Genomic DNA, 25,651 nt, shown 5'->3' with positions numbered 1-25,651 from the left:
ACTACGTCTGCGCGAAATGGCACTGTTCTGTTTCAACTTTTTGACAGAACAGCGTTACCTTTCTATTTGAACCAGCTGTTCCGTTTTGTTTTGTCAAAACAGTTTCTCTGTTTCAATGTTTCGCCCATAGGCTATAATGGGGAAGCTCGAAACAGCCTATAACTTTGGCATTTCTGGCCCGATTTGGATGAAACTTGCAGAAATGGTAGTCCCTTCTGAGGGCATGAAGCCTGCCAAGCTTCAAGGAAATACGTTCAGGGGTTTGCGGGAAACTGCACCTCAAGCTGCAGACAAGCAAAACTCATGACATGGGTGACACTGTGTGTGTTAAGGTGCAGTAGGGTGAAAGCTGCAGGCCTGCTAGCCCCTGCTGAGGCCACAAAGCCTGCCGGCTTTCAAGATGGGTGCAGGGGTTCTGGGGCCCTGCACCTCTAGCTGGTGACAGGCAAAATTCGTGTCATGGGTGCTTGTGCAACTGTGTCCATCTGGGAGCATGGGAGGGGGTGAAAACTACAGGCCTGCTAGGCCCTGCTGTGGCCATGAAGCCTGCCAGCTGTCAAGGAGATAGGTGCAGGGGGAGTCTGGGTTCTGCGGCCCTGCACCTCTAGCTGCTGACAGGCAAAACTCGTGACATGGGTGGGTGACACTGTGCATGTGTTAAGGTGTGCCCTCACTCAACTGACACCAAGGTAGAAAGCAGGGCAGTTCAAACAATGCTGCCTTTTATGCAGTTTTTCCATCCCTCCCCCAGAGCACTGGGATTGGAAGGGACCTCAGGGAAGGGTGACAGCCACTGGCCAGCTACACAGTCAATAATGAGAGCTCTCCTTCCCCCCCCCCGCTCTCCTTACTTTAGTTTCTGTTTCCCCACAGGCAAGCCCAGCTTGAGCTTCAAAAATTGAAACGTTTTGAAAATTTCAAAACGTTTTGACATGCCTTGTTTTGTTTCGAGGCTGTTTCAAAGCTGTCTGTTTCGTTTCCATTTCGCTGTTTTGAGCTTGAAACAAGTGGAAATGAAACTGCTGGTGAAATTTTGCACAGCCCTACTAGCCACCCCAGTCAATTCTCATAGGGAGAAGAATAAAATGTGAGCCCTCCACCAGGTCCATCCAAGAATAAGAATAAAAGTTTACCTTGTGACCCAAATCAATTACTTTTGGCAGTGACTTCAGCTATACACAAAAGTGCAGCTCCTTGGAGCACAGTCAAATGCAAGAGAATCGAAAGGGGTAAAGGTTGTAGACATGCATAGAATAGAAAAACATTTTATGAAAAAGCCTCATCTCTTTTTCTTCTCTTTGTGGCCGCTAGGCATTAACTAGACCTTGTCTATTGGAACAGCACAGTCTCTACCTCTTATGTAGTCTAAAGTCCTGACCTTGAAATAAGAGGTTCAAAGGTAAGCTTCTATGTGTATGCTCAGCTGCTCAGGTCTTAGTCGAACTCAGTGTAGGAGCTACAGTCCACCCCTGCACACCCAGGGGTTGTGTACACTAGGAACACAAAACATGACTGAAGCTTGCATCAACACAGGTGAACAAGCCAGAAAAGGAGCTAAGTCTAAAGCATGAGTTGCGTAAGTCTGCCTAAGACCTCAGGGGCAAGTTCTCAGCTACTCATGCTTATGCTGCTATGTCTAGAGGGCAAGGAAGTAACTAGATTCCGTTAGACTTTTAATTGAAAAGCTTTTTTCTTAAAATCCATAGTCAAACAAACTGGTTCTCATGGCATCCCCCCTAACTTTAACAGAGGCCAACTATGCAGGCTAGTTTATACTGCACAGCTGCAACATTATGGCAGACCCCCGCAATAAGCCACTGAAAAAACTGACCAGGTGCAATAGGGTCATGGAAACAGCAGATTTCTGCTGAGCAGCTCAATCACAAATTTACTGGCCGTAGCAAAGAACCTCACTTTCTTACATCCAATGGACTGCATCCAATTCTGGGCTCCACAATTCAAGAAGGATGTGGAGAAGCTTGAGAGGGTCTAGAGGAGAGCCGCGCCTAATAAGAGGACAAGAGAATAGGCCCTATGAAGAAAGGCTGAGAGCCATGGGACTCTTCAGCCTGGAGAAGTGCAAGCTCAGGTGACTTGGTGGCAGCCTGTAAGTACATCAGGGTATATGCATCAGGATCTGGAGGAATGTCTGTTCTCCAGAGCGCCCCAAGGGACGGCAAGGTCCAAAGGTCATAAACTCCTCCAAGACCATTTTAGGCTGGACATAGGCTGGACTATCTGAGCCCCCAAGACCCAGAATAGACTCCCTTCAGAGGTGGTGCAAGCACCTACTCTGGACTCCTTTAAGAAGTGTTTGGACGCTTATGTTGCTAGGATCCTTTGACCCTAGCTGACTACCTGCAGGGGGCTGGATTCGATTTCCCAAGGTTCCTTCCAGCCCTAATGCCTATGTAATCTATGAATTAACCCCCTACATTTCTGATTGCACCTTTTAGCAGGCTTTCTGCCTTCTAGAAACTGGTCAGAACCAGCGTTCAGATGATCTTTTCATTACTCTTATCTTTCCAGATAATCACCACTGCCCACAAACTTATCCCTACCTTTTTCTATCCTTTTTCGCAAGCACCTTGCTTTTCCCATTCAGCATAGGAAAGGTGGCCTGGGCCCTAAACAGTATCCCTTTGGCTTGATTCTTTTGATATCATTTTCCCCTTAAAGCCAATGTATCAAGGTATCTGCACAAAGTAGCAGCTTCTTACATACAAAGCTGTTGTCACTTTAGACAGAGACCTTGGATAGCATAGTGCAATTCTTCTTTCCTTATCTACATTCCTTTAGCTTGAAGAAGCATAACAAACCTCTGAGCACATCTTGCCTCTCTCATGGATTCTTTGCCTTATAAATTCAAAAAACTGAGCTAAAGCCTGTATCTAGTAATACTTAATAATTTAAGTAATAAGCAAATCTCATTAACTAATTTCTACATACTAAAAGCTACAAGAACCCTTGCTTGTGCTTTATGTAGCATCATAGAAAATGAAGGTTGGAAAGGACCTCAGGAGGTCATCTAGTCCAATGCCCTTCTCAAAGCATGACCAGCCTCAACTAGATCATCCCAGCCAAGGCTTTATCTAGCCAGATCTTAAAAACCTCCAAGGATGGAGATTCTACAACCTCTCTATGTAACCTGCTCCAGTGCCTTACTACCCTCCCCAGGGGAGAGTTTTTCCTAATAGCTATCTTAAACTTCCCTTGCTGCAACTTAAAACTACTGCTCCTTGTTCTGCCATCTGCCATCACTGAGAACAGGTCAGCTCCATCCTTTTTGGAACCACCCTTCAGGTAGCTGAAGGTTGTTACTAAATCCCCTCTCAGTCTTCTCTTCTCCAGACTAAATAAGCCCAGTTCCTTCAGCCTCTCCTCAGAAGGCCTGTTCTATAGCTCCCTAACTTTTTTTGTTGCCTTCTGCTGGACTCTCCAATTTGTCCACATCCTTTCTGTAAGGAGGGGTGGGGGCGCAAAACGGGACACAGAGCTCCTGATATGGCCTCACCTGTGCCAAATAGAGGGGAATAATCACTTCCCTCAGTCTGCTGCCAACACTCCTACTAAGTATGCTAAGCAGCCCAGTATGCTATTAGTCATCTTCACAACACGAGCACACTGCTGGCTCATATTTAGGTTACTGTCCACTGTAACCTCAGGTCCTTTTCTGCACAGCTGCTGCTTAGCCAGTTGGTCCCCAGCCTGTATTGGTGAATGGAACTGTTCCGCCCTAAGTGCAGGACTTTGCACTTCTCCTTATTGAACCTCATGAGCAGGGATCTGGGTTTTCCATTTCCCATGCAAAAACAATCCCCCCCCCCCCACGGATTTCCCCTTTTACCCAAGGAAAATGCAGATTTCTTCATTTAATGGACAAAACAAATGGATTTTGCACTTTTACAAAAAGCTCTCTGCAGGCTGGCAGAGTTCCAGCTTGCACGGGGCTGCAAGGGAGCAGGAGGAGGACAGTCAGGAAGGGGATGCCATGTGCATGTATATGCACGTGGCCATCAGGCAGCCTGGAGAGCAGCTCCTGCAGGTAAATTGACAGGGAAATGGAGGGGGGATTGAGGTCCCCATAGGGAGGAAGAGAGGAAGGGAGTCGGGCAGGGCTGGGAATGGGGCTGTTGCCCAGTCAGGCAGTGCTTGGGGCCTGGGGCCAGAATGCGCAGCTGTAGGGTTTGGGTGAACAGCAGGACAGGGCCATGGGTGGCACATCTGGAGGGTGAAGCTGGCTCCCCACTGCCGCAGGCTGGCTCCTCACTGCTGCGCACACTCCCTGTGCATGGGGCAGGGGTAGGTGTGGGCTGTGGGCTCAGGCTTCCACCCTGCTGCCCTCCCCTGGGGCCTCTGCAGCCCAGTGGGTGGAACCTGGCACAACAAAGCAGAGTGAGGAAAGGCAGGGAAGCTCCTTGCCGCTGCAAGCCCTGCGCTGCCATGGCAAGATGCACCCTCCACACGCTGCTGCCCCTACTGCTGTGGGGTGGGCAGGGGCACATCACCAGGGCAATGTGAGGCTTGCAGTGGCAAGGAGCTTCCTCTCCCAGCCCTGCTTTGCCCTGCCACACCAACTTCCACCTGCTGAACTGCAGATGCCCTGAGGGAGGAGAGCAGGGTGGGGGGCCCAAGTCTGCAGCAGGAAGCCTGCACCCACCCCACGCACAGATCTGGGGGGCATGGTACCCCCAGCCCCTTCAGCAGTGCGCATAGTAGCAGGGAGCTGCTTCCCCAAGCCCACAGCAGGCAACCCGCCCCACCCCCATAGACTTCACTCCAGCCATGCCACCTGTCGGGGAGGGGGAACTGGGCTTTGCAGTCCACTGCACTGCAGCAGCTGTTGCCTCCCAGGGTGGCAGGCAGGGCTCGGGCACTGCTGTGGGTGGCAGAGGGCTGTGAACCTGGGTCCTTGGCCCTGTAGCCTTGGCAGCTGGGTCCCCCCCCTCCAGCAGGGCTGGCGTGGGGGCAGGGGTTGTGGCTAGGGAGGCTGTGGGTGGGGAGTGAGGGGCCTGGATCTCCATGCTGTGAGCTAAGGGGGCAGAGGGAGCTCTGATTTTCCACGATAAAAAACCCAAAATCAAATACCAAAATTTATAGGTATTTAGAATTTATTTTATTATAGTGATTGAGTCAGTGGTGGGCTTCCAAATTGCTTTAAAATTGTAAATATATGAATTGTAAATATATGAAATATATATAAATATATGTAAATATATGAATAAAGCATTGTGTTCAATTGAGATTATATATATATTAGGGCTGTGCGAAGCTTTGGTCACTGATTCGATTCAGTGGACATTTGGCCCGATTTGGCAGCCGAATCTCCAAATCCAAATTGAATCAGGAGACCCTTTAATCTCTCGGAATCAACTCAGAACGCTCTGAATTGATTCAGAGAGATTCAATGTTTCGGACATAGACACAGCTTTAAATGTTTTTTCTACATAATTCAAGGTACGAGATGCTGAGATGGTGGGGCAGATGGAGCATCCCATGGAAGCATGGGGGGCCCCCAGTGCGCTCAGCGATGAACCTGGAAATGGACCAGAAGCACTTCTGATCCACTTCCAGGTCCACCGCAGAGTGTGCGCGGAACCCCACCCCTGCCTCGGTGACAGGTGCCTCCTGGGTCTGGGGGGGCACCCGGGGTCCTCCCACAGCTGATCGCTGAACTGAAGGAGTGAGGGGGGTGTTCCCCCGCACGCTCAGTGGCAGACTCAGAAGTGGACAGAAGTACTTCCAGTTGACTTCTGGGTCTGCTGCCGAGCATGCAGGGGAGGCCCCCCGTGCTCCTGTGGGACACTCCATCCACCCCCACCATTGCAGCATTCATGAACTGTGCCTGGTACCTCGAGGTATGTAGAAAAAAAACATTTAAAGCTGTGTCTATGACCGAATCGCTGATTCCTCTCTGAATCAGCACTGAATCTTCAGATTCAGATTCAGCCAAATTGAATCAGGACAGTGATCCGAATCAACGAATTGAATCACTGTCCCTGATTCAGGCTGAATCGAGATCCAAATCGAATATGGCCTGTTTCATGCACCCCTTTTTAATCATGGATTTTGGACTTTTAATCAGAGAATTTTCTTTTTTTCTTTTTTTTTTTAAATCAGGGAGAACCAGGATCCCCACCCATGAGATTTCTTTTGGTCCAATCTTCCAATTTGTCTAGGTCTCTCTGAATCCTAGCCCTACCCTCCAGTACATCTACTATTCCCCACAACTTCGTGTCATCTGCAAACTTGCTGACAGTGCACTCCATCCCAACTTCCAAGTCGTTAATGAAGATATTGAGCAACACAGGCCTCAGGACCAACCCCTGGGGTAGTCCACTTGATACTGGCTTCCAGCTAGACATCAAGCCATTGATTACTGATGATCCAGCCAGTCTTCTATTCACCTTACAATCCATTCATCTAACACTTACTTCCTTAGCTTACTTGCAAGAATATTGTGGGAGACCATATTGAAAGCCTTGCTAAAGTCAAGGTATATCATGTCCACCGCTTTCCCTGCATCCACAGAGCCAATCTTCTTATCATAAAAGGCAATCAGGTGGGTCAGGCATAACTTGCCCTTGGTGAATCCATCCTGACTATTCCTAATCTTCACCTTTTCCTCTAAGTGCTTAGAAATGGATTCCTTTCGAACCTGCTTCTAGGTTTTTCCAGTGACTGAGGTGAGGCTGACATGTCTGTAGTTCCTCTGATCCTCCTTTATCCCTTCCTTAAGGTTGAGCATTATACTTGCCCTTTTCCCATCATCCAAGAATTCTGATTGCCATGAGTTTTCAAAGATAAGGGTCAGCAGCTCTACAATCACATAGGCCAATTACATCAGCACCCTCAGGTAATCCTGTCTGGCCGCATGGACTTGTACACATCCAGCTTTTCCAAACAGTCCCTAACCTGTTCTCAGCGGCTCACCTCCTCCCCAAACTGTGCTGCCAGACGTAATAGTCTGGGAGCTGACCATGCTTGTGAAAAATGAGATAAAGAAGTCATTGAGTACTTCAGCTTTTTCTGCATCATCTGTCACTAGGTTGTCTCTGCTATTCAGTAAGGGGCCAACACTTTTCCTGATCTTCCTCTTGTTACTGACATACTTATAGAAACTTTTCTTGTTACCCTTCATGTCCCTTGCTACCTACAACTCCAATTGCACTTTGGCCTTCCTGTTTTCATCATGGCATGCCTGTATAACGCTGCTCCTCCTTAGTTGTTTGTCCAAGTTTCCACTTCTTGTAAACTCCTTTTTTTGTGTTTTAGCTCACTGAAGAGTTCCCTGCAAAGCCAAGCTGGTCTTCTGCCATACATGCTAATGTTCCTGCACATTGGGATTGTTCATTTGTTCCTGCACCCTTAGTAAGGTTTTAAAAAAAAAAAACAACTCACTCGGACTCCTTTCCCCATCAGACTGGCCTCCCAGGGGATCCTGCCCATCAGTTTCCTTAGTGAAGGTTAGGATCTTTACTCTATTGTTCTCCTTCCTTCCTTTTCTCAGGATCCTGAACACAATCATGTCATGGTCACTGCTGCCCAAGTTGCCTTCAACTTCTACATTCCCCACCAATTCTTCCCTGTTCATAAGCAGCAGGTTTGAGAAGAGCATGGCCCCTAGTTGGCCTCTCCAGCACTCACACCAGGAAGTTGTCCCAACACTTTCCAAAAACTTCCGGATTGCCTGTGCACTGCTGTATTGCCCTCCCAGCAAATGTCAGGGTGACTGAGGTCCCCTGTGAGAACCAGGTCCTGCGATCTGGAAATTTCCACTAGCAGTCTGAAGAAAGCTTCATCCACCTCATCCTCCTGGTCTATTGCAGACCTCGCCACAACATCACCCTTGTTGCTGTCCCCTCTGACCCTCACCCAGAGACTCTTGACAAGGCTATCTCCAGTTTCATACTGGAGCTCTGAGCAATCATACAGCCCTTTTACATAAAGCGCGACTCCTTCTCCTCTTCTCCCCTACCTGTCCTCCCCAAACAGCTTGTACCCATCCATGACAGTGCTGCAGTCATGCAAGCTCCCGTCACATCTCTGTTATTCCAGTCACATCATAGCTCTGTGACTGTGCAAGGACTTCCAGTTCTTCCTGCTTGTTTCCCAGGCTCTGTGCATTCATGTACAGACATTTGAGGTAATTAGTCAACTGCCTGACTTTCTCAGAAAAAATGTGCCATCCTAGTTGTTTTAACTAAATACTAACACATTTCTAGGCTGGGCTGACTTATTTAAGTTAGCTTTGGTGGATCTACAGCAGTGGTTTGCAACCTTTTTTGTGCCAGGACCCATTTGTAAACATCAGTGGCCAGTACCGACCCAGTGCCCCTCACTCCCGACCAGCTGCCTTCAGTTCGCGCGCGCGCGTGTGTTCTCCTTCATTTCATGAGAATCCGTTTTTTTGCGACCTTTTCATATATTCTTGCAACCCACTTTTGGGTTACAACCCACAGGTGGAGAAACACTGATCTACAGGACTGGCAAGCAATGTTCAGGATTGCTGTGTATACTCAGCATGGTTCAAAACCATAAATATTACTTAAGGTGGGCATCTACAGAGGAGGGCACTGAACCTGCATTTCAAGGAAGCTGTATATGGTCAGGCAGAAACCAAAAGCTACATACCTTATATCCAACTTCTGGTAAGACAGACTTGTCCCAGTGGTCTGGAATGTTCTTCCACTCTCCTGAATGCTGATCCCCACTGTATGAGATATTTAAGAGAGTCTTAATATTTGCTGGAGAGCATTGGACTATAAGGTTTTGCCAAGTTTAGGACACAACAAATATAAAGGATAAGCCAGTATATCTCAGGACTTCAGAACTGCATCTTCAGTTCACTTGCACAATATCAAAAGCACCACAAGTCAAGAGAGACAAAGTTCCAAATTTGCAAAGCACTTAAAACGCACCTCACTTTTGACCAACAGGACTACTCACATGCTTATAGGTAGGGATGTAATTAAGCACTTTGCTAAATTGGGATCAGAGTAAATAAAATGACAGAAGAGAGACTAGTGCCAATTTATGCTACAAACTAATTTTGTCTGACAGAGTTGCTAGAGAAAACTCCTATGCTCATGAACGCATCTGTATCAACCGCCTCAGAGCAGAGTAACTATACGTACCTGATTTTTTTCTTTTCAACCTCTTGTGGAGAGATGAATTTGGGTCTCCTGCAAACCTCTCTCTCCGTCTTGTAGTGAAGGTTTTTCTGAACCATGTCTGAAAACAGTACAGGAAGCAAATTACCTCCTCAGCAGTCACATGGAGGCAAAAGTATGCACTGGGCCTCCCTACCAAGATAGCCAAAAGGTACTGAGCTCTGCTCTTACTGTGTGTGGAGAAGACACTGTAGCAGCAAAGGGCAGACTACACCGGAGTCTGCCTTGTGGATCAGGCAGGATTCCAATTTCAGTTTGTTCAGTTTATTCTTAAAACTGAGATGGACTTGATACATAGTATTTTATTTTCCAGGACTATGAAGAGAGTGGATGTGCTATATGTGCTATAGGTTTCACTTCTGAAGCATCCCTAACTCATTTTGCTACTGGGGCTCACCTAGAATGACCACTGATAATCGGTTATATTTTCCATGTTTAGAATTCTGCCATTCTGTTAAAACTATCAAAGGTGTCAATGGTTAGGTACACTTTGTCCCCTTAGAAAACTCTCCATAGTCACTAACTGCACCAATAGGTTGCTGAACAGCCAGCACTAAGCCTTGCTGAGCTTTAAGACTTACTGGCTAATAAAACTGTAAGCTCATTTTTGGACAGAAAGTTAGCCACATTTTTGCATAGGCAGAATATAGTGTGTGTGAAGACTGTCTGTAGTTTAAAAATAAGAAAGAATGAAACTGAAGAAACAACCCTCACTTGTTAATACTTTTTAAGCAAGGCAAATAATTAATCTGTACAGGTGATGCTTACAAGAATGAAGATACTTCCTTGATCAATTGTTTTAAAGAAAAACCTGTTGGGTTCATCCCAAGCTCCCTAACAGTAAATTAACTTTTAAAACAGAATTGAGAGACTATGACCTCTTTTCAAAATAAAAAGAAAGAAAGGAGAAATTTAAATCATATTTATCCCAGGATTTTCCTAGTTTACTTTATTATGGGCTTATTTCTTTGCCTCCACTCCCTGATTGATTGATGGTCTGCTTCTGAGAGACCTATAAGTAGCACAGCTTTATAATAAAACATAAATCCCTCCCCAAGCCCTCAATGCAAGAGATATTAGACCAGAAGTAGTATGGCTGGGACATAGATGTCCAAGCAATTCTGTCCACCCTGTTATAACAGTGCCTAAAGTCAGAACATGCCTAAAGGTTGTCTTATGCCAGGGCCAAACCAATTCCATGGGCTGTCCTCTCTATAGGAAACTTCTTTCTCTGTGCCTGACTTTATGCTAAGCCAGCAGATATAAACCTGCCCTCTGGTGCTGATATAGATGCAGGGTTTGTCAGTCACCCTGTTAATCAGCTGTTCTTCTCTACAATAATACTAGTTATTACTAGTATGAATTGACAAGTGGATACAATATTCCCTACCAAGCTTTAAAGTGTGATAAGGCCCCTCATTCAGAGTGAGAGGTACTATGGAGAAAAATCCACAGGATCTAAGCCTAGGGAGTTAGATCAGTGTGAACTTTATGTTGCATTTAAAAACCCACAACTCAGGAAGGGGGGAAATTTAGGATTATATTATCTCTTCAGAGAAAGATGTGAATCTGTGCTCTTGAGAAGTTGAGCTCCAATACAACTTCTAGAAGGAAAATGGGTGTACGAAATCAAGCGTGCTCCCTTGCTGGCTGTTCTGCTAATGTTGGCAGCAGAGATTCAAGACAAATACTAACACTGATGGGTCTGAGGAGAAGGGCCAACTGATCAGGCCAGGTGTCTCCATCCTGCTCCTCCATTAGCAGATCTGGGAAAGAGGTCAGAGAGGTGGAAAAGGGGACATTTCTCTTTGAATAGGTGAATGCCTCAGAAGTAGTCCTTCAAACTCCAATATGGTTAACTCATGATTTCAGTCTTCCCACATAGGCAGAGCTATACCAGAAGAATGTACAGAAAAAAATTATATTCCAGATACTTTGAGTTAAAAAGCAGCACTTTGGTGGCTTAGGGACAGCTACTGGAAGTTAAAGCAGCCCTTGGATCCTGAACTCTATTTTCAGTTAAGAAGTGGAGACAGGACAAACAAGCTTGACAATGTAAACCTAGGTTCTTGGTAGGGCAGGGTAGCTATCTCGCTGTAAAAATGACATTTGTGATGTTAGCAAAGAGAAAGCCCTATGAAAGAGATTAATCAGCACCAGCCTATTTAATAGCAATTTAGTAGACACCAAAGCAATGTGCCAGAGTCCTCCATAAGTTTCTGAGGGTGGTAATCTCAACGATACTACTTTTACCAAGTTGGCTGGCATTGTAAAATCTAGCACTGGAGGTTTTTAAAATGATCTCTTTTGTTAGAATAGAAGTTCCGGTTTCTCCCTAGTGAGAAACTCTGACTGCATGGCCTTTAATGCGTACCCTTTTCCTTTTACTATTGCATATCTTGCACTTCCTGAAGTAATACACTTTCAGACTAGAAACATACTTGAGAGGAAGTATAAAACCCAACGTACCTTTAAAATTGATCTCATATTTGTGCTTCCCAGCTTTGAACTGCAGTACTGTTGGAGACCCTTTGGCTAGGTAAGCTTTCTCCAGGTCACTGCTACATATAGTAGCAGCAGCATGGTCAACATCCTGCCAGGTCAGAATCAAAGAAGAAAAGATTTTCCTGTTTGTTCTAAAAATGAGCAAGTTAAAAAATATTGCGTTGTGGTGGTTTTGGTGCATACAGACCGACATACTAGCAACTGGCCTTTAAGCAAACCAGACAAACAAAGAAACTACCAGGCATGCAGGGAAACATTTCCCAAATTCTAAAATGGGGCAGATGATAAGGTGGAAATAAAGTGTTGTTGAAACCTAGAACTTTAAATAACAAATCAAGAAAGGACAAAGGTTAAAATTTCCAGCAGTGAATACAGGTGGAAGCACCTGTGGTACCTTATTTCATACAACTCACTGAACAGATATCAGTAATAATTTTCAATCAATAATGAGCATTCTTATCTTTAAGATGATTAACCTAAATTAACCAACTCTATTCTATTAACCTCTCTCTGTCTCCTACTACTAATTATCTAAGCCTAAGTGTCAGTCTCAGACTACTAAAGGAAAACAGCAGCAACTCCACATTTATAGTCCATGTAGCTTCCAGTAGGCCCCACAATTCTAAAGCAATGGTGAAGGAAGTTATGTTTCATTACCATACTTACTTGTTTTCCATATTCAAGCCACAAGCCATATTCATCCTTCCAGTACCACAGCCACTCTGTTGTAAGAATGTAATGAGGGGGTTTGGTCACAGATGATTCTGTGGAGAGGCGTCTAACTTTTTTAGAGCCACAGGTCATAGTCTGAAATTGTATGAGCGCTGAGACAGAGCTACTCACAGGAGTGCTGCATGAAAACCGGAGAAGTCCAGGGTTAAAAATGTTTTGCACCAGTCAGATGAACATACTTGCAACTTTTCCAGAATGTAGTTTGTAAATCAGCAGCTTTTACTGTCCAACAGTAAAGCACAAATTAGAATTCCCACAGCAACCTCAATTCACATTCCCACAGCATGTGTGTATTGTATTTTGCATTACAATATGTGTCTTAAACATCAATACCATATGCAATAATTATATTTAAGGGATCATGGCAGCAGTTGCTCTTGATAAAATAAAACAACAGGCATAACATAAAATAAATGCTATGTAAACTTTCTTATTACACATACATACCCCAACCTAATTTAAATTATGAATAGAAATTCTCCCACTATCTTAGCCTGTCAATCATTCTCAGGTAGGGACTACACTGTTGGCTGTGCATGTGTATTGGGTGTGGTATTGTGATATGAATAACGGACAAGAACCTCAGAACTCATTAACTTCAAGAAAAGAAAATAAAACAATTCAAGAAAGCAGGCTTTGAATAATTTTTGACCCAACATAAAAAAAATGGTTATTTAAAAGCTTTTCTAGTATTCTTTGGAATTTCCACCACTCATTTTCTACTAGATATAGACATGTAACAGAACACATCATTCTCCTCAAAAGCTTTTATCATTTGAGCAAAGAGAATCTTTTGGAAGTCAAGACTAGCAGTCTTTACATATTCTCTTCAGGCCATGGCTTATCAGTAGACAAGGCCATTGCAAACACATAAACATGTCTCAGATTCTGTCTACTCTGCTGTTCTAAATATACATTGCCTTTCCACATCCCTTCCCTTTACAAAGGATCATAAAGAACCTCACCTTCAGCTAATGTGCAGGACAACTTTAGTCAGAATGATAGGGGACTACTGTATGCAGGAGTGGCAGAGAACTATGCTTGGCACCCTTAAGGGCCACCATTGTATGGAAAAGATGTCATCTGCTCATCACACACTGTCATCTTCTTACGACAGTGCCGCTTAAGAGTACCTAGCAGAGTCATCTGCTGTCATGGTTGCAGCTCCCACAAGAAAGGGACACAATGGCTGGGTCACCCAGATAATCACCATCCCGCACTTCCTGGCGTTCTCTCCAGGCAGCTCCACTGGCGTGGAAGGCAGGAATTAATCCTTCTTCATGAAGGTATAAGATCAGGAGCTTTGTTTCATGCTGAGGCTTCCAGACCCTGGGCTCCACTGCAGGAAGCAGGGAGCAAGAAAGCCTTGGATCATCAACTCTGGGGCAGTCTATGCAGCAAGTTACCACTGGAGCCACAGAGCAGGTAGACACCCTGCAAGGCGAGCTGGCAGAAAAATCTATTTGAACCCTTCCTCTGTTTCATTTGAAACTATTCAAAAAGAGTAATGAAACATTTTGGATTTTACGAATTAGAATGTTTTAACCAAACAAAAGTACAGAACTGTCAGAAAATATGCATGCAGCCACCCACTTTTTTCTTCACCTCATCTCTCAAAAAATTAGGAAAATGTGGATTATGAATGCCTAATACCAGAGATGCCTGGATCTACAGTTTTGGCTCTGCATTTCAGTGCTGTTTGAATTCAGAACTTCAGTTCAGATCTGGCTTTTTAATAAGGTCCTGTTTCTATTTAAACCTGTAATCAATTTCCATTTAACTAAAAATATATGTCTTGATATGTATTGATATGGAATTTTAGGCTGAGGACAACATGATCAGCTTTGGCCAAAATTATCTTTGGTACAGAGGATATTTTTATTTCAGTATGTTTAGTAGATTTAACCCTTCAGGTCCTTTACTTGGTAATTTGATTCCCCAGTAGGATTTTGTAAAGGCAATAGCAGTTCAAGGACCCTTTCTGTAATTCATCAACTTATATACAGGAAAAAAGCAGTTTTTCCTAAAATTGAATTAGAAAGCATGGGGTTGACTTATAATTTGGAACAATACTTTATTGGTATGAGTTTCCCCCAGTACCTTCTGGGAATGACATAAGTAATTCCAAAAATTTTGAACCAGGTATTTCTCTCCTTTCCAGTTGCTCTTTATGTTCCTCAGCTTTCTTTTGCTCACTGCTCCTCACACTGTATCTTACTTATCATGATGACTCAGTGAAATGAGAGAAAAGCCACACATTATTCCCAGACTCAGAACAACGGGACAGAAGATATAGCCATAAAGGGCGTCCTTATACATGCTCTGGGTGGCAGGGGCGTGTTTTAATTAGATCGGCTCTCAGGAGCCACTCAAAACGCCTGCACCATCTTGTGTATTTTGCATCCCACACTTCCAAATGGTAATGGGGGTGCTTTAGCTAACACTCATTTGACAAGCTTTAGTTAAATCCCCCCCTCCTCTCCCCACCATTTTGAAACGTGGGGATGCTGAAAACATGTGATACTGAGGCTGCTGGAGTATTCTAATTAGAACTCAATCTCTTATTTTATTGAGTCATGGTAAATAGGATACGGTGTGAGGAATGGTGAGCAAGAGAAAGCCAAGGAACAAAGAGCAACTGACTCAATTAATCAAGTCTGGTTCAACGCATTCTAATTAGAATGTGCTGGAGCAGGTGCTGGGCACATGTATAGGTGCCCAAAGAGAGGGCTCAGTCAGAACTCAAATTGATCTAAAATACACATAACGTTTTGACTAAGTCAATTTCATCAACATGTTACCATCCATTTCTATTAATATTTCAGCCTATTTATGATAGCAGCAGTAGGTGTTGCAACTTCTTGTGCAGTAGCTCAGAGGAAAGAATGCTGAGTTAACAGATTAATTCTATAAAGTAGCCCATAGGGTCCGACTTGGAATCCAAAGCCAGATCTTACACTAGTGTAAATCCATGTAAAAAAGTCAACAGAACTGGGTTGAATGAAACAATTTAGGCAGTAGCTTCAAGAGAGCTATGTTAACTTATGCTATACAGGTCAAAGCCCTTGACTATCATAGTAGAAGGTCAGGCTCAAACATTAGTAAACTGCTAATAGTTTATACCTGTTATTTTGAGGGTCACAATATGCCTCTTCAATCTTTTCCATATCCTTTAAGTCCTTCCACTCAGCACCATCACAGATCTGCCATCGATATGGCAAATGAAAATGTTCTCTGATACACTTATCTGAAAAGGTAAAATAAAAGAACTGAATTAGATCTATGGCACAAAGAAACTGATTTTTTGGGTTAACTTATCTTAATCTAGTGCTGTTGAAGATGCTAGCTATACAACCATGGAAAGTGTCCACCCATGGAATACAGACAGCAGAAGTGAAAGCTTCCCTAGATGACTTTAACAAAATTATTAAGCTTTACCTGAGGCCACCTCTTCGGAAGAAATAATTTGTTTCTAGATCCATTAGGTTCTTTGCTTGTGTATCACAGCTGCTACTAATGGTGCAGTTTGGGGCTTTTTTGTTTTGTTTTTTAAAGTTAGGAGGACAATTATTTACCATTAATTGAAATAACTATAATAACCACACAATAAACAAAACAGTTTCTCCTCACCTCCTTCCCCAGTAAAGATTACACTGAGATCAGTCTGGCGGCCTAGTATTTTCCAGACATAGACAGTGGACACACAAGTTCTAGATATCTAGGCCTCCTCTCAGGCTCCAAGCAGGTGCTACTGAGAAAGCAGAACTCCGTTTTGGGAAAGGAGCACGGGAATAAGTATGATGGATGCTTGTTGAGAAGCTTCAAAGAGCTGATGGGCTTGAAAGTGCCCAGAAAAATGGGAAAGATTTGGTAAGAATCTTGGGTTTGGTGGTTGCAATGTGGGTATTCTGTGAGCGAGGCAGATCTCATACAAAGAGCTGCCGATATGCTCAGCTCTTCAGCTAAAATGAATGTCCTCCAGAGGCAAGGATGAAAGCAAAAGAAATCTATATATCTATATACCTATGTGTTCAATATGGCTTTCATTCTAAAGGAAAAGGTAGAGGACCCGGAAGAGCAGCTAAAGTTAAAGAAGCTACGCTGCACAGATCACAGAAAGAGATACCATCAGATTAAGACTAGGACTTGGAGAAAACACGCAGCAACAAAGAAGGGATGGCGATACTTCACGCAGATAGCAGGAACAGCTACTGATTGTATCTGAGGTCCATTTAGTCCAGCATCCAGTCTCCCATACTGGCTAACACAACAGGCTTCAGAAGAAGCTCCTTGCAAATGCAGATGTGAGATAGTATTTCCCACTCTTTGTTAGGATAGAGGAAGACAGAGGTCACATGCACAAGAGCTCAAAATTAGACTTCACTGGAAATTTGTACAAAACCATCACACTTCAGGGTTTGTGTTTCAGAATCATGATTACTATGGATATTCTTGTTAGCCAAGATCCCCTTCCGAATTATGCTGAATTCTTAGCTTGAGATGATTTCTTGTGCCAACAAGTTACCTTTTCATACAATATGTATTAGACTGTGTGTTTCCCATTAGCAATTTTGCCACCTTTTAGTTTCATTCAGCATTCCTTGGTTCACAAGTTATAAGTAGGGATCTGGGTTTTCTGTTCACCATGATAAAACATGGGTTTTCTCATTTTAAGGAGAAAATATGCAGGAAACAGTGGGTTTCCCCTTGCAGGCTGGCAGAGTTCAACCCAGGCAGTGCATGGGCCTTGGGCACTGGGGCTGGAAAGCACAGTTGCAGAGCCCAGGGAGGGAGTGGGATGGGGCTGTGGGCAGCTTGTCCAGGGGTGGCGAGGGCTGGCTCCCTACTGTTGCACGCACTGCTTGGGGAGGACATGGGGGTCACATGCCCCCCAGATCTGTGTGCAAGGCAAGGGTGGGCTGCCTACTGTGGGCTTGCGCTCCCTGCCCTGCTGCCCTCCCCACAGGCCTCCACAACCCAGAAGGTGGGACCCAGCAAAGCGGGGTGGGACAGGGAAGCTCAATGCTGCCTGGAGCCCAATGCTGCCATGGCTAGGTGCCCCCTGCCTGCCTGCCTGGCAGCAGTGGGGGTAGCGGTATGGAGGGCACCTCACCATGGCACCATGGCACCCAGCCCCACTCTGCCCTGCCACATAGGGTCCTGCCCGCTGGGCCACAGAGACCCCAGGGGGAGGGCAGGAGGACGGGGAGCCAAAGCCCACCTTACACACAAACTGGGGGCACGTGCCCCTCCATACTCCATCCCAGGAGCGCTGCAGTGGCAGGCAGCCAGCCCCCCCGACCAAGCCCACAGTCCATATCTGCACCGCTCCTATGTGCTCCACTCCAGCCATGCCATCCATGAGGGAGAGGAAGCCAGGCTCCATGCTCCACTACAACAGCTGCCATATCCTGTGGGCAACAGCCTCGGCTCAGGATGTGGGTCCCTGGCTCCATAGCCCTCCAGCTGAAGGCCTCCTCCAGCAGGGCTAGGGGAGGGGGGAGGAGGGAAGGGGGCTGTGGCATTGGCAAGGTACCAGCATATAAGGGCTGCTCAGCACCATAAAGCAGTAAGGGGGGTACAGCCATAGCTAGATCCATGTCCTGATGAGCGAAGGGGGCAGGGGAAGCTCTTATTTTCCATGATAAAAAACCCAAAATCACATGCCAAAATTTGTAGGTATTTAGAATTTATTTTATTATAAATTACTACATTATTTTATTCTAGGTACACTGTAGGTTTCCAAATTGCTTTAAAATTGTAAATACGTATATTAGTGGCATTTCATTTTAATTGCAGATAATGCAGATTTTGGGGGGTTTTAAATCAGAGAATTTGCTATTTTTAAACAGAGAAAACCAGGATCCCAGGTAAGCCAGAAGTTCCCCATCTACTTTCCCAAGAACATTTGTTATTTTATTACACTCCTTACCAGGAAAAGGAAAAATGGAAGCTACGAGACTCACCGGCATCATGACTTACCTAGGAAACTACAACTTCGCCTTATGTGATATAAGCAGATCTCTTCCAATTTTTCGTTATTATTTGGAATCGTGGATACCTCATTCAGACTGTCGCCTTTCACTACAAAAGGAAAAACAGAGTTGCTCTTTTATAAATGGCTTTTGTAGGTTCAGTTTTGACAAATGCTCCCAAAAAGCACAAATATGGTTAAAAGACAAACAAAGACAGGCTTTGTAACTAAAGAGCTCTGAGCACTAAGGTATAAGCTGCCCTTTTTACACATAATCAAAGACACAATTACAATAGTTATCCTCTAACAAGGTCATAACACAGAGTTCAGATGGGACTTTAAGTGGCATAAACTAGCTATAGCCTTTGTTGTCTTGTCCAAGCAATTAGGCAGTTTAAAAGAGGTCCCCAACCTTTTTTGGAGTCCCAGTTTGGCCTAAGCTGCATCTTAGACTATCTAAGAAGCCAGAGGTGCAACAGCCAGAGGCTGCATATGGGGACAGCAGGGGCTGAGCCAGCTGTGGCAGCTCCACAGGCAGCGGGAGCAGTTGCTGTTCTTACATCCCACTAACTGAGGTCAAATTCCATTATTCATCATCTCGGAGTTTGGCCTCTGTGTGCCTGTGTAGATTCTTGAATTCAATTTGTAGCTGTACTGCAATAATTAAATAATCAAAACAAGAGTTAAAAATAAGGCAGACAGGGTAAATCACTTTACACAGTAAGTCAATGGAGGAGTTGGAAATAGAACCTAGGAATCCTGCCTCCACCCCCTGGACAACACTTAGGATCAGCTTAGAAGTCATAAGTCAGGCTGACTTGGCTTAATAACATGAGAAACAGATATCACTCAAATTGCTACTGTAGAGCAGCAACCTTGTTGTTTCTAGACACTTTAGAGCAGTGGAGGCCAACCATTTTGTTTTGGGAAGCATGTCACAAATTAACTCCACACCCAAGTGCCACTCCAGTTCCCCTCTCCTGCCCAACCTGCTATTTTGCTTTCTACCCTGTGCTTCTTGCCTGATCTCCTGCTCTGCCTTCTGCTTCCTGCTCTGCCCACAACTGTGCTGTCTTTCTCCTCCCCCAAACTGCTACATGCCACACACAGAGGCTGCCTGTGCTATTTGCCTTGCCTATATTGCAGGTTGGCCACCCCTCCTCTAAAGGAAGGTGGTTATCCTAAACAGCGATTTACCTAGAAATCTGTTAACCCAGAGTCTATAGCAGGGGTGGTAAATTATTTGAGACTGAGAGCCACTGAGGGAGTTTTGGCAAGCTGTCGCAGGCTGGGTCAGCACATCCCCCCACCTGCAACAGCTCACCAAAAGTGGATCTGCTTCATGCTTGGCTGGGTGGCAGTCATGGGTGAGCAAGCAGAGAGTGGCATCCAGGAGCAAGATGGGCAAGTAGGACCAAGACAGGACAGAGCCAGGGCCTGGGACAGAGCCATGATACACTCCCTACTACCCGAGACAGGAGCTGGTTCTGCGGGAAGAGGCATGCAGGGAGCAAGCTGCAGCTCTGCCCTGGGCACATGGGGGGCTGCCTCAATGAGCAGGACAGGCAGGTAGGGCCAAGATCTTGAGGCAGGAACAGCATGGGGCTGGAGCCAGGGCCCGGGGCACAGCAGTGATCTGCTCCCTGCACACAGCTGCCCACAGAACTGGCACTCATCTGGCCCCAGCCCAGAACCGGCTCTGCCACAGGCCCCAACCCCATGTTCTCACCGCCCCAGCACGGCCACAGCACCACGACATGCAATCCTGGCCCCAGCCCCTGGCCACCTGTGTACCCATCCTGTGGCCCAGCTGCGGGGCTCGCCCACATGGGTCCCATCCCCAGCAGTGGGTGCAGACTGGATGAGCTGGAGTGCCCACACAGCAGGGCTGGGTCTGGCAGCCAGAAGCAGCCAGTGAAGCCAGGGCTGCTGGGAAATCCAGCTCCCACACCACCCCAGCCCTGCTGCGTGCTCAGGGGCAGCGGGACTGGCTGAACGCACCATAGTCCAGGCTGCCCCCCACACCAGGGCCACATGGGACCAAGGGACCTTCTGCAGGCTGGATAAAATCCCTTGGCAGCTTGTATTTTGCCCACCACCGCCTACAGTTTGGAACCCGTGTCATTTAAAGAATACATGAGAGAGCTGGACAGGAGGAAAGGGACAGCTATATACTTTATTTTTCTATGTGCTCTTTGATTACACTTAAAATATTTTAAAGACCTTCAGTGGAAACAAAAAGAAAACAAACTGAAAGCTAATACCCTGCTCTCCATTGCTTCTCATGCTGAATACTGGTTAGATAAAGATGGAGAAACAGAATATTCAAAACCACACCAAGAAAAGCATTCCTTGTCTTTATGTTGGTCTCACCCCCTTCCTCCACTTTGCCCAAAGAACTACAGTGAATCTATTATCTAAATCTTACTCTTCTGCCTCATGGTTAAGTAAGTGTCTTGAATAATGTCAATTGCCTTTACCCTCAAAATGCCTTTCAAACAACTGAATGGATTCTCTTTCTACGCGCGCGCGCGCACGCACGCACGCACGCACGCACACACACACACACTGGGTGAAATAAGACCCAGCCAAAAGAAAAAGCTAAATCTTAAATTGAGCTTCTTCTACATAGCAGAGATCTGAGCTAATGCTGTGCTCACTAGGTTGACTCTTTACTCCAGTTTTTAAAAATAATATAAGTGTTCTACCTTTGGTTGGTGAAGAGTTGCCATTTTTGATGTCATACACGTTCCTGAAGATGGAGGGCAGTCTTTTAATCAGGTCTGAGCTCATTCCACGTTTCTCCAGTTTTTCATAACATTCTGGATTAAAAATGTCATGTAATCGTTTGCAGTTACTGCCGAATCTGCAGTCTCCCAGCAAATAGTGCTGACAAATGTGAAGTTTGATACAGATTGTCTTAAAGTTACAAGACCCATAGGGTCCATCACCTCTGTTATAATGCGGACATATCTGGAGTTGGGAGGGGGGGAAAAAAAGGGATATCAGTTTCAGCAAAAGTAGTGTATTTTGATCACTTCTTTTTAAATAAAAGGACAATTTGCCTTTGATAAAAACACATATTAATTTCTAAAATCTAGATTATCTTCAATAAAATTAGACTACTAGTTTCTTTTGAAAAATCTTTTCTAAATGGAGGTTTCAGTACTTTAGACATATATTATAGATATGAAAAGAATGCTTTCTAAAAGGCAATACAAAAGTTGTGTTGTATATTGGTATGAAAATGCTGCTGTGTTTACATTAGAGCATTTAAAGATCATTCAAGATCTGTCAGACCAGTCTGTTGGTAGCATTACTTGTTTTCAAGAAATTATTTGTATGTTCAATAGGGCTGTGTGAAGCTTGGTTCCCAGTTCGATTCGACAGAGATTCAGCCCAATTTGGTGACTGAATCAAAGGACCCTTGAATCTCTCCGAATTGAATCAGAACCCTCTGAACTGATTCGGAGACATTTCGGAAAGATTCGGACATAGATACAGCTTTAAATATTTTTTCTACATACCTCAAGGTACCAGACAGCTGTGATGCTGGGGTGGATGGAGCATCTCACAGGAGCTCAGGAGGCTCCACAGCACACTTGGCAGCAGGCCTGGTAGTGACCCAGAAGCACTTCCAGTCCACTTCCATGTCCACCAGGGACTGCGCAGAGGGACCCCTGGTGACCCCCCCCGGCTCAGCAACTGGTGCCTCCTGGGTCGTGCTCCCTGGTAGACCCAGAAGTGAACCAAAAGTACTCTTGGTCCACTTCCGGGTTTGCCACCAAGCACATGGAGGGCACTCCCACGATCCTGTGGGACGCTCCATGCGCCCCAGCATTGCAGCGTTCACAAGCCGCGCTGGTACCTCAAGGTAAGTAGAAAAAACATGTAAAGCTGTGCCTGTGGCCAAATCGCTGATTCTCCAAAACAGCATCAAATCTTCAGATTTGGATTCGGCCGAATCAAATCAGGGACAGTGATCCGAATCAATTAATTGACTCACTGTCCCCGATTCAGGCCAAATGCAAATCGAATAGGGCCCGCTTCACACACCTCTAATGTTCATTGGATTTGGGTCTTAGAAGAGCTACCAAATAATTAAATCACAATACTAATACTTCAAACTTTATTGCCCCAAAATTCTGTCAGCACTTTGTAATCTGAACTGCAATTGGTCACTGATTTAAGAAACTGAAATAGTAGAGGTCAATGAAGATATCCAAAAACAAGAGTTATGAGGGAGGTATGTAAATTGAAGGCCCTCATCACACACATGCCTACACATGCTTAACTTCATGAACATGAGTAATCTCATTGACTTTACTGAAATTATTCAGAGTAGGTGAAGATAAGTCCATGCAAGAATGTACATGGGCTCAAGCTGTTTATTACTTTCCTCATCACAGGTTGTAGCTGTACGATATCTGGATTTAGCCAGCTCTAGAAAAGAGCAAATGCTAAAATCAGATGAGCACTGAGGTCCAGTCCAACTTTATGATTCAATGCTACTATTCCTTTTGTGACACACACTGTAAAGGAAGCAGCAAATTCTGCAGTAGTGCTCACCTCAGGTAAAAGTGAAGGATCATTCTGAAGCAGAAGTTGGCATAGTTCATGATCATTTAAGCACTCAAGCCCATGGTGTTTCAGAACAGGTAAGTTATGCTCCGATCGTAGGTTATGAATAAATTTGCATTCTTTCCTACATGTTTAAGAAGTCAGACACATAAGAAAGTGAACTGAATCAGCATAGTTTCACTAGAGGAGATACATTAGATTGAACAATTTATACTGCACGCAAAACTAACTAGTCTCAGAGAAAAATTACTCAGAGGATCATTACCATACCATTTTCAATTTACTGCCATAATTACTGAACAACTCGTCGGCAGTATTACAGCATGCCAACAATGGTGCTTATAAATACCAGATCACTTGGTAATTATATTCACTTAATAGAGAAGGAGCAAGAATAACAGTCCACATTTCCAAATCACCCATTGACATTATAGTCTTAAACTTGAGCAGTATGAAATATTCAAAATCTGTATGGAATTTCCTGAGTGCCTCATACAAATAAACAATCCTGGTGGTTCTGCATGTTTGCAGCCTAGTATCGGTGTCCTGAGCACACCGGCATGTGCCTGATGCCTGCTCCAACATGTTCGATTTAGAACACATCCCAGCAGACTTGATTAATCGAGCCTGCTGGAGCATGCTAATTAGTACACTCCAGCAGCCTCAGCATCACATGTATTCAGCCTCCCCACACTTCAAAATGGTGGCAGGGGCTCTTTAACTACAGCTCATTCAATGAGCTTTAATTAAAGTGCCCCCGCCACCATATTGAAGTGCAGGATGCTGACTACACGAGATGCTCCTGAGAGCCGCTCTAATTAAAGCACCACCCCTCACCCCCCACTCCAGAGCACGTGTAAAGTTGCCCAATGTGACTGCATAATTGAAGATTACTTTTAAATTATGACATGTTTGCACTGGAGATTTTAAGTTGTTTTTGTTGTGCTTTAACCAAGCCTCTAGTCCTCAAACAATTTTACTGTGCTAGTAGCATTTTTTCCTCCCTAGGCTGAATCCTGCAAACACACACACACACTTTACTGTGTTGTTAGTATGAGGAATTAGAAATACCTTTTGAGTATTCAGAAGCAAACACATTTTAAGATTGTATTCTGCTCCACTCCATATCATTTTCTCACCCAGAAGACATTATGTAAATGGGGTGCAGTCAGACAAACTCCCCAACACGCACATATTTGCAGTCCATAAGAGACAAGTTTAAGGAGAGGAGCACATGACAAAGTTGGTGTTATCTGCCCAACCTCAGTCCACACGGCATTCTCATGCTCCTCACCTTAATTACATAAAACTTGCTCTCCCTACTGATCTATCTGAAATGCTACCTTACTTCCTTCCCCTCCTCAACTAATAGGTGAACAGTGAATGATCTAGGCAGAGATCCACAGACTGGATCCAGCTCATGATCCAGTCTGTGTTTTACTAATGGCATGCTGATCCCTCTTGGATTAGATACATGATTTAAGCCACAGAGTATGAATGTGAATCCAGCCTGCATTCCACACTGGAGGCCAACCCCATGCTGCAGGCATATTGTGGAGGGCTCTGTGGGATTCCAGCTCAAAGCAAAGGGCTCTTCCCTCCCCCTCTCCACTGCAGCTTCTGCTCACTGTTTGCTTGCTGCTGACTTCACCACTCAGCACTGTCTTTGACCACAGTTTTCAGTGACACATTTTTCAGAAGCTGTATGAGGGGGGTGAGATCACAGTCCTCCACACAGAGCTGGGATGCAGCAAAGGACTGACAGCCTACCGTAAGAAAAGGTAGCCACACCCTGACCTATGCGGAGCACAAATTAAAACAGAGCAGGGGTCAGCAAGGTTTTACAGTGGCAGGCCAGATCAATCTAGCTTGGATCCATGGCAAACCAGTGCTTCCGCCCTGCCACCATTGCCCTCACCACTTCTCCTCCATCCCTTGACTGGTGAAAATGGAGCCCCCCAGCTCTGCAGCCCAGATCCAATGGCTCTGTGGTTTGGATACTGCTGATCCATTGAACAGAGTAACAGGGTTGGAGGAAAACATCTCTGCACGAGGCAAACAACACATAAGACCTCTAACAAAAGTGGTCAAGAAGGGAAGAGTATCCATGTATTTGGGAGGGGGGGGAAACAACTTACAACTTAACCCCAAAAAACAAGGAAATCATTTTTCAAAGTCAGTCATCCCATCCACACTTCATTCTAGGTCCTTTACTCAACTACATCCCCTTCTCTGGTAGGCTACCTTCTCTGAAGGCTTCACCTTCATCTTAACTAAAAATCAGACATAAACCTGGCTGTTGGTTATTTATTTATGAATTCTTTGTTGCAGTTTCTACATAAAAATGCTAATGTTAGATTGTCCGCATATACCACCTGTTCCCACTGCTTTAAAAATATATTACAGAAAAAACACACACCATATTATGCCCACCATTCACAGTTAGTCTATAAATTGCACATTCATATGAAATAGGCAGAAAGTGATCTGCTAAAGCCACAACCACCAGTGTAAATCAAGCCATGTGAATAAACCAGTGAATGTGGTCAGAATTCAAGCCAGTCTGCCAGCTACTCAGAAAGAAAGTAGGGCAGACTGTGGAAGGGAAATAACTGATATCAAGCAGGAAATGGTGAGTTGAGGCAAAAAATTAAGTTTGCCCCCTGCTCAAGGCAAGATCATCCCT

General features: G+C 44.9%; 1 protein-coding gene across 1 annotated transcript in view; it reads right to left on the bottom strand.

Moving 5' to 3' along the window:
• Window positions 1–23,094, bottom strand: part of LOC109296411 (poly [ADP-ribose] polymerase 12-like) — a gene marked incomplete at its 5' end in the record, with an annotated part of 34,460 nt that extends 11,366 nt beyond the window's left edge. The window contains 8 exons of the mRNA XM_019515825.1: window positions 8,635–8,713; window positions 9,138–9,234; window positions 11,643–11,766; window positions 12,345–12,528; window positions 15,534–15,657; window positions 18,393–18,494; window positions 21,093–21,357; window positions 22,954–23,094. Coding sequence (XP_019371370.1) covers window positions 8,635–8,713; window positions 9,138–9,234; window positions 11,643–11,766; window positions 12,345–12,528; window positions 15,534–15,657; window positions 18,393–18,494; window positions 21,093–21,357; window positions 22,954–23,094 — 1,116 coding nt within the window. The remainder of the gene's footprint in view (window positions 1–8,634; window positions 8,714–9,137; window positions 9,235–11,642; window positions 11,767–12,344; window positions 12,529–15,533; window positions 15,658–18,392; window positions 18,495–21,092; window positions 21,358–22,953) is intronic.
• Between the last annotated feature and the right edge of the window lie 2,557 nt (window positions 23,095–25,651).

The sequence above is a fragment of the Gavialis gangeticus genome, unplaced genomic scaffold (genome assembly GCF_001723915.1).
Source record: "Gavialis gangeticus isolate Ggan-Ray unplaced genomic scaffold, GavGan_comp1, whole genome shotgun sequence".
Lineage (NCBI taxonomy): Eukaryota > Metazoa > Chordata > Crocodylia > Gavialidae > Gavialis > Gavialis gangeticus.
Note: the sequence above shows the minus strand (reverse complement) of the source record. Positions and strands in the feature narration are given on the sequence as shown.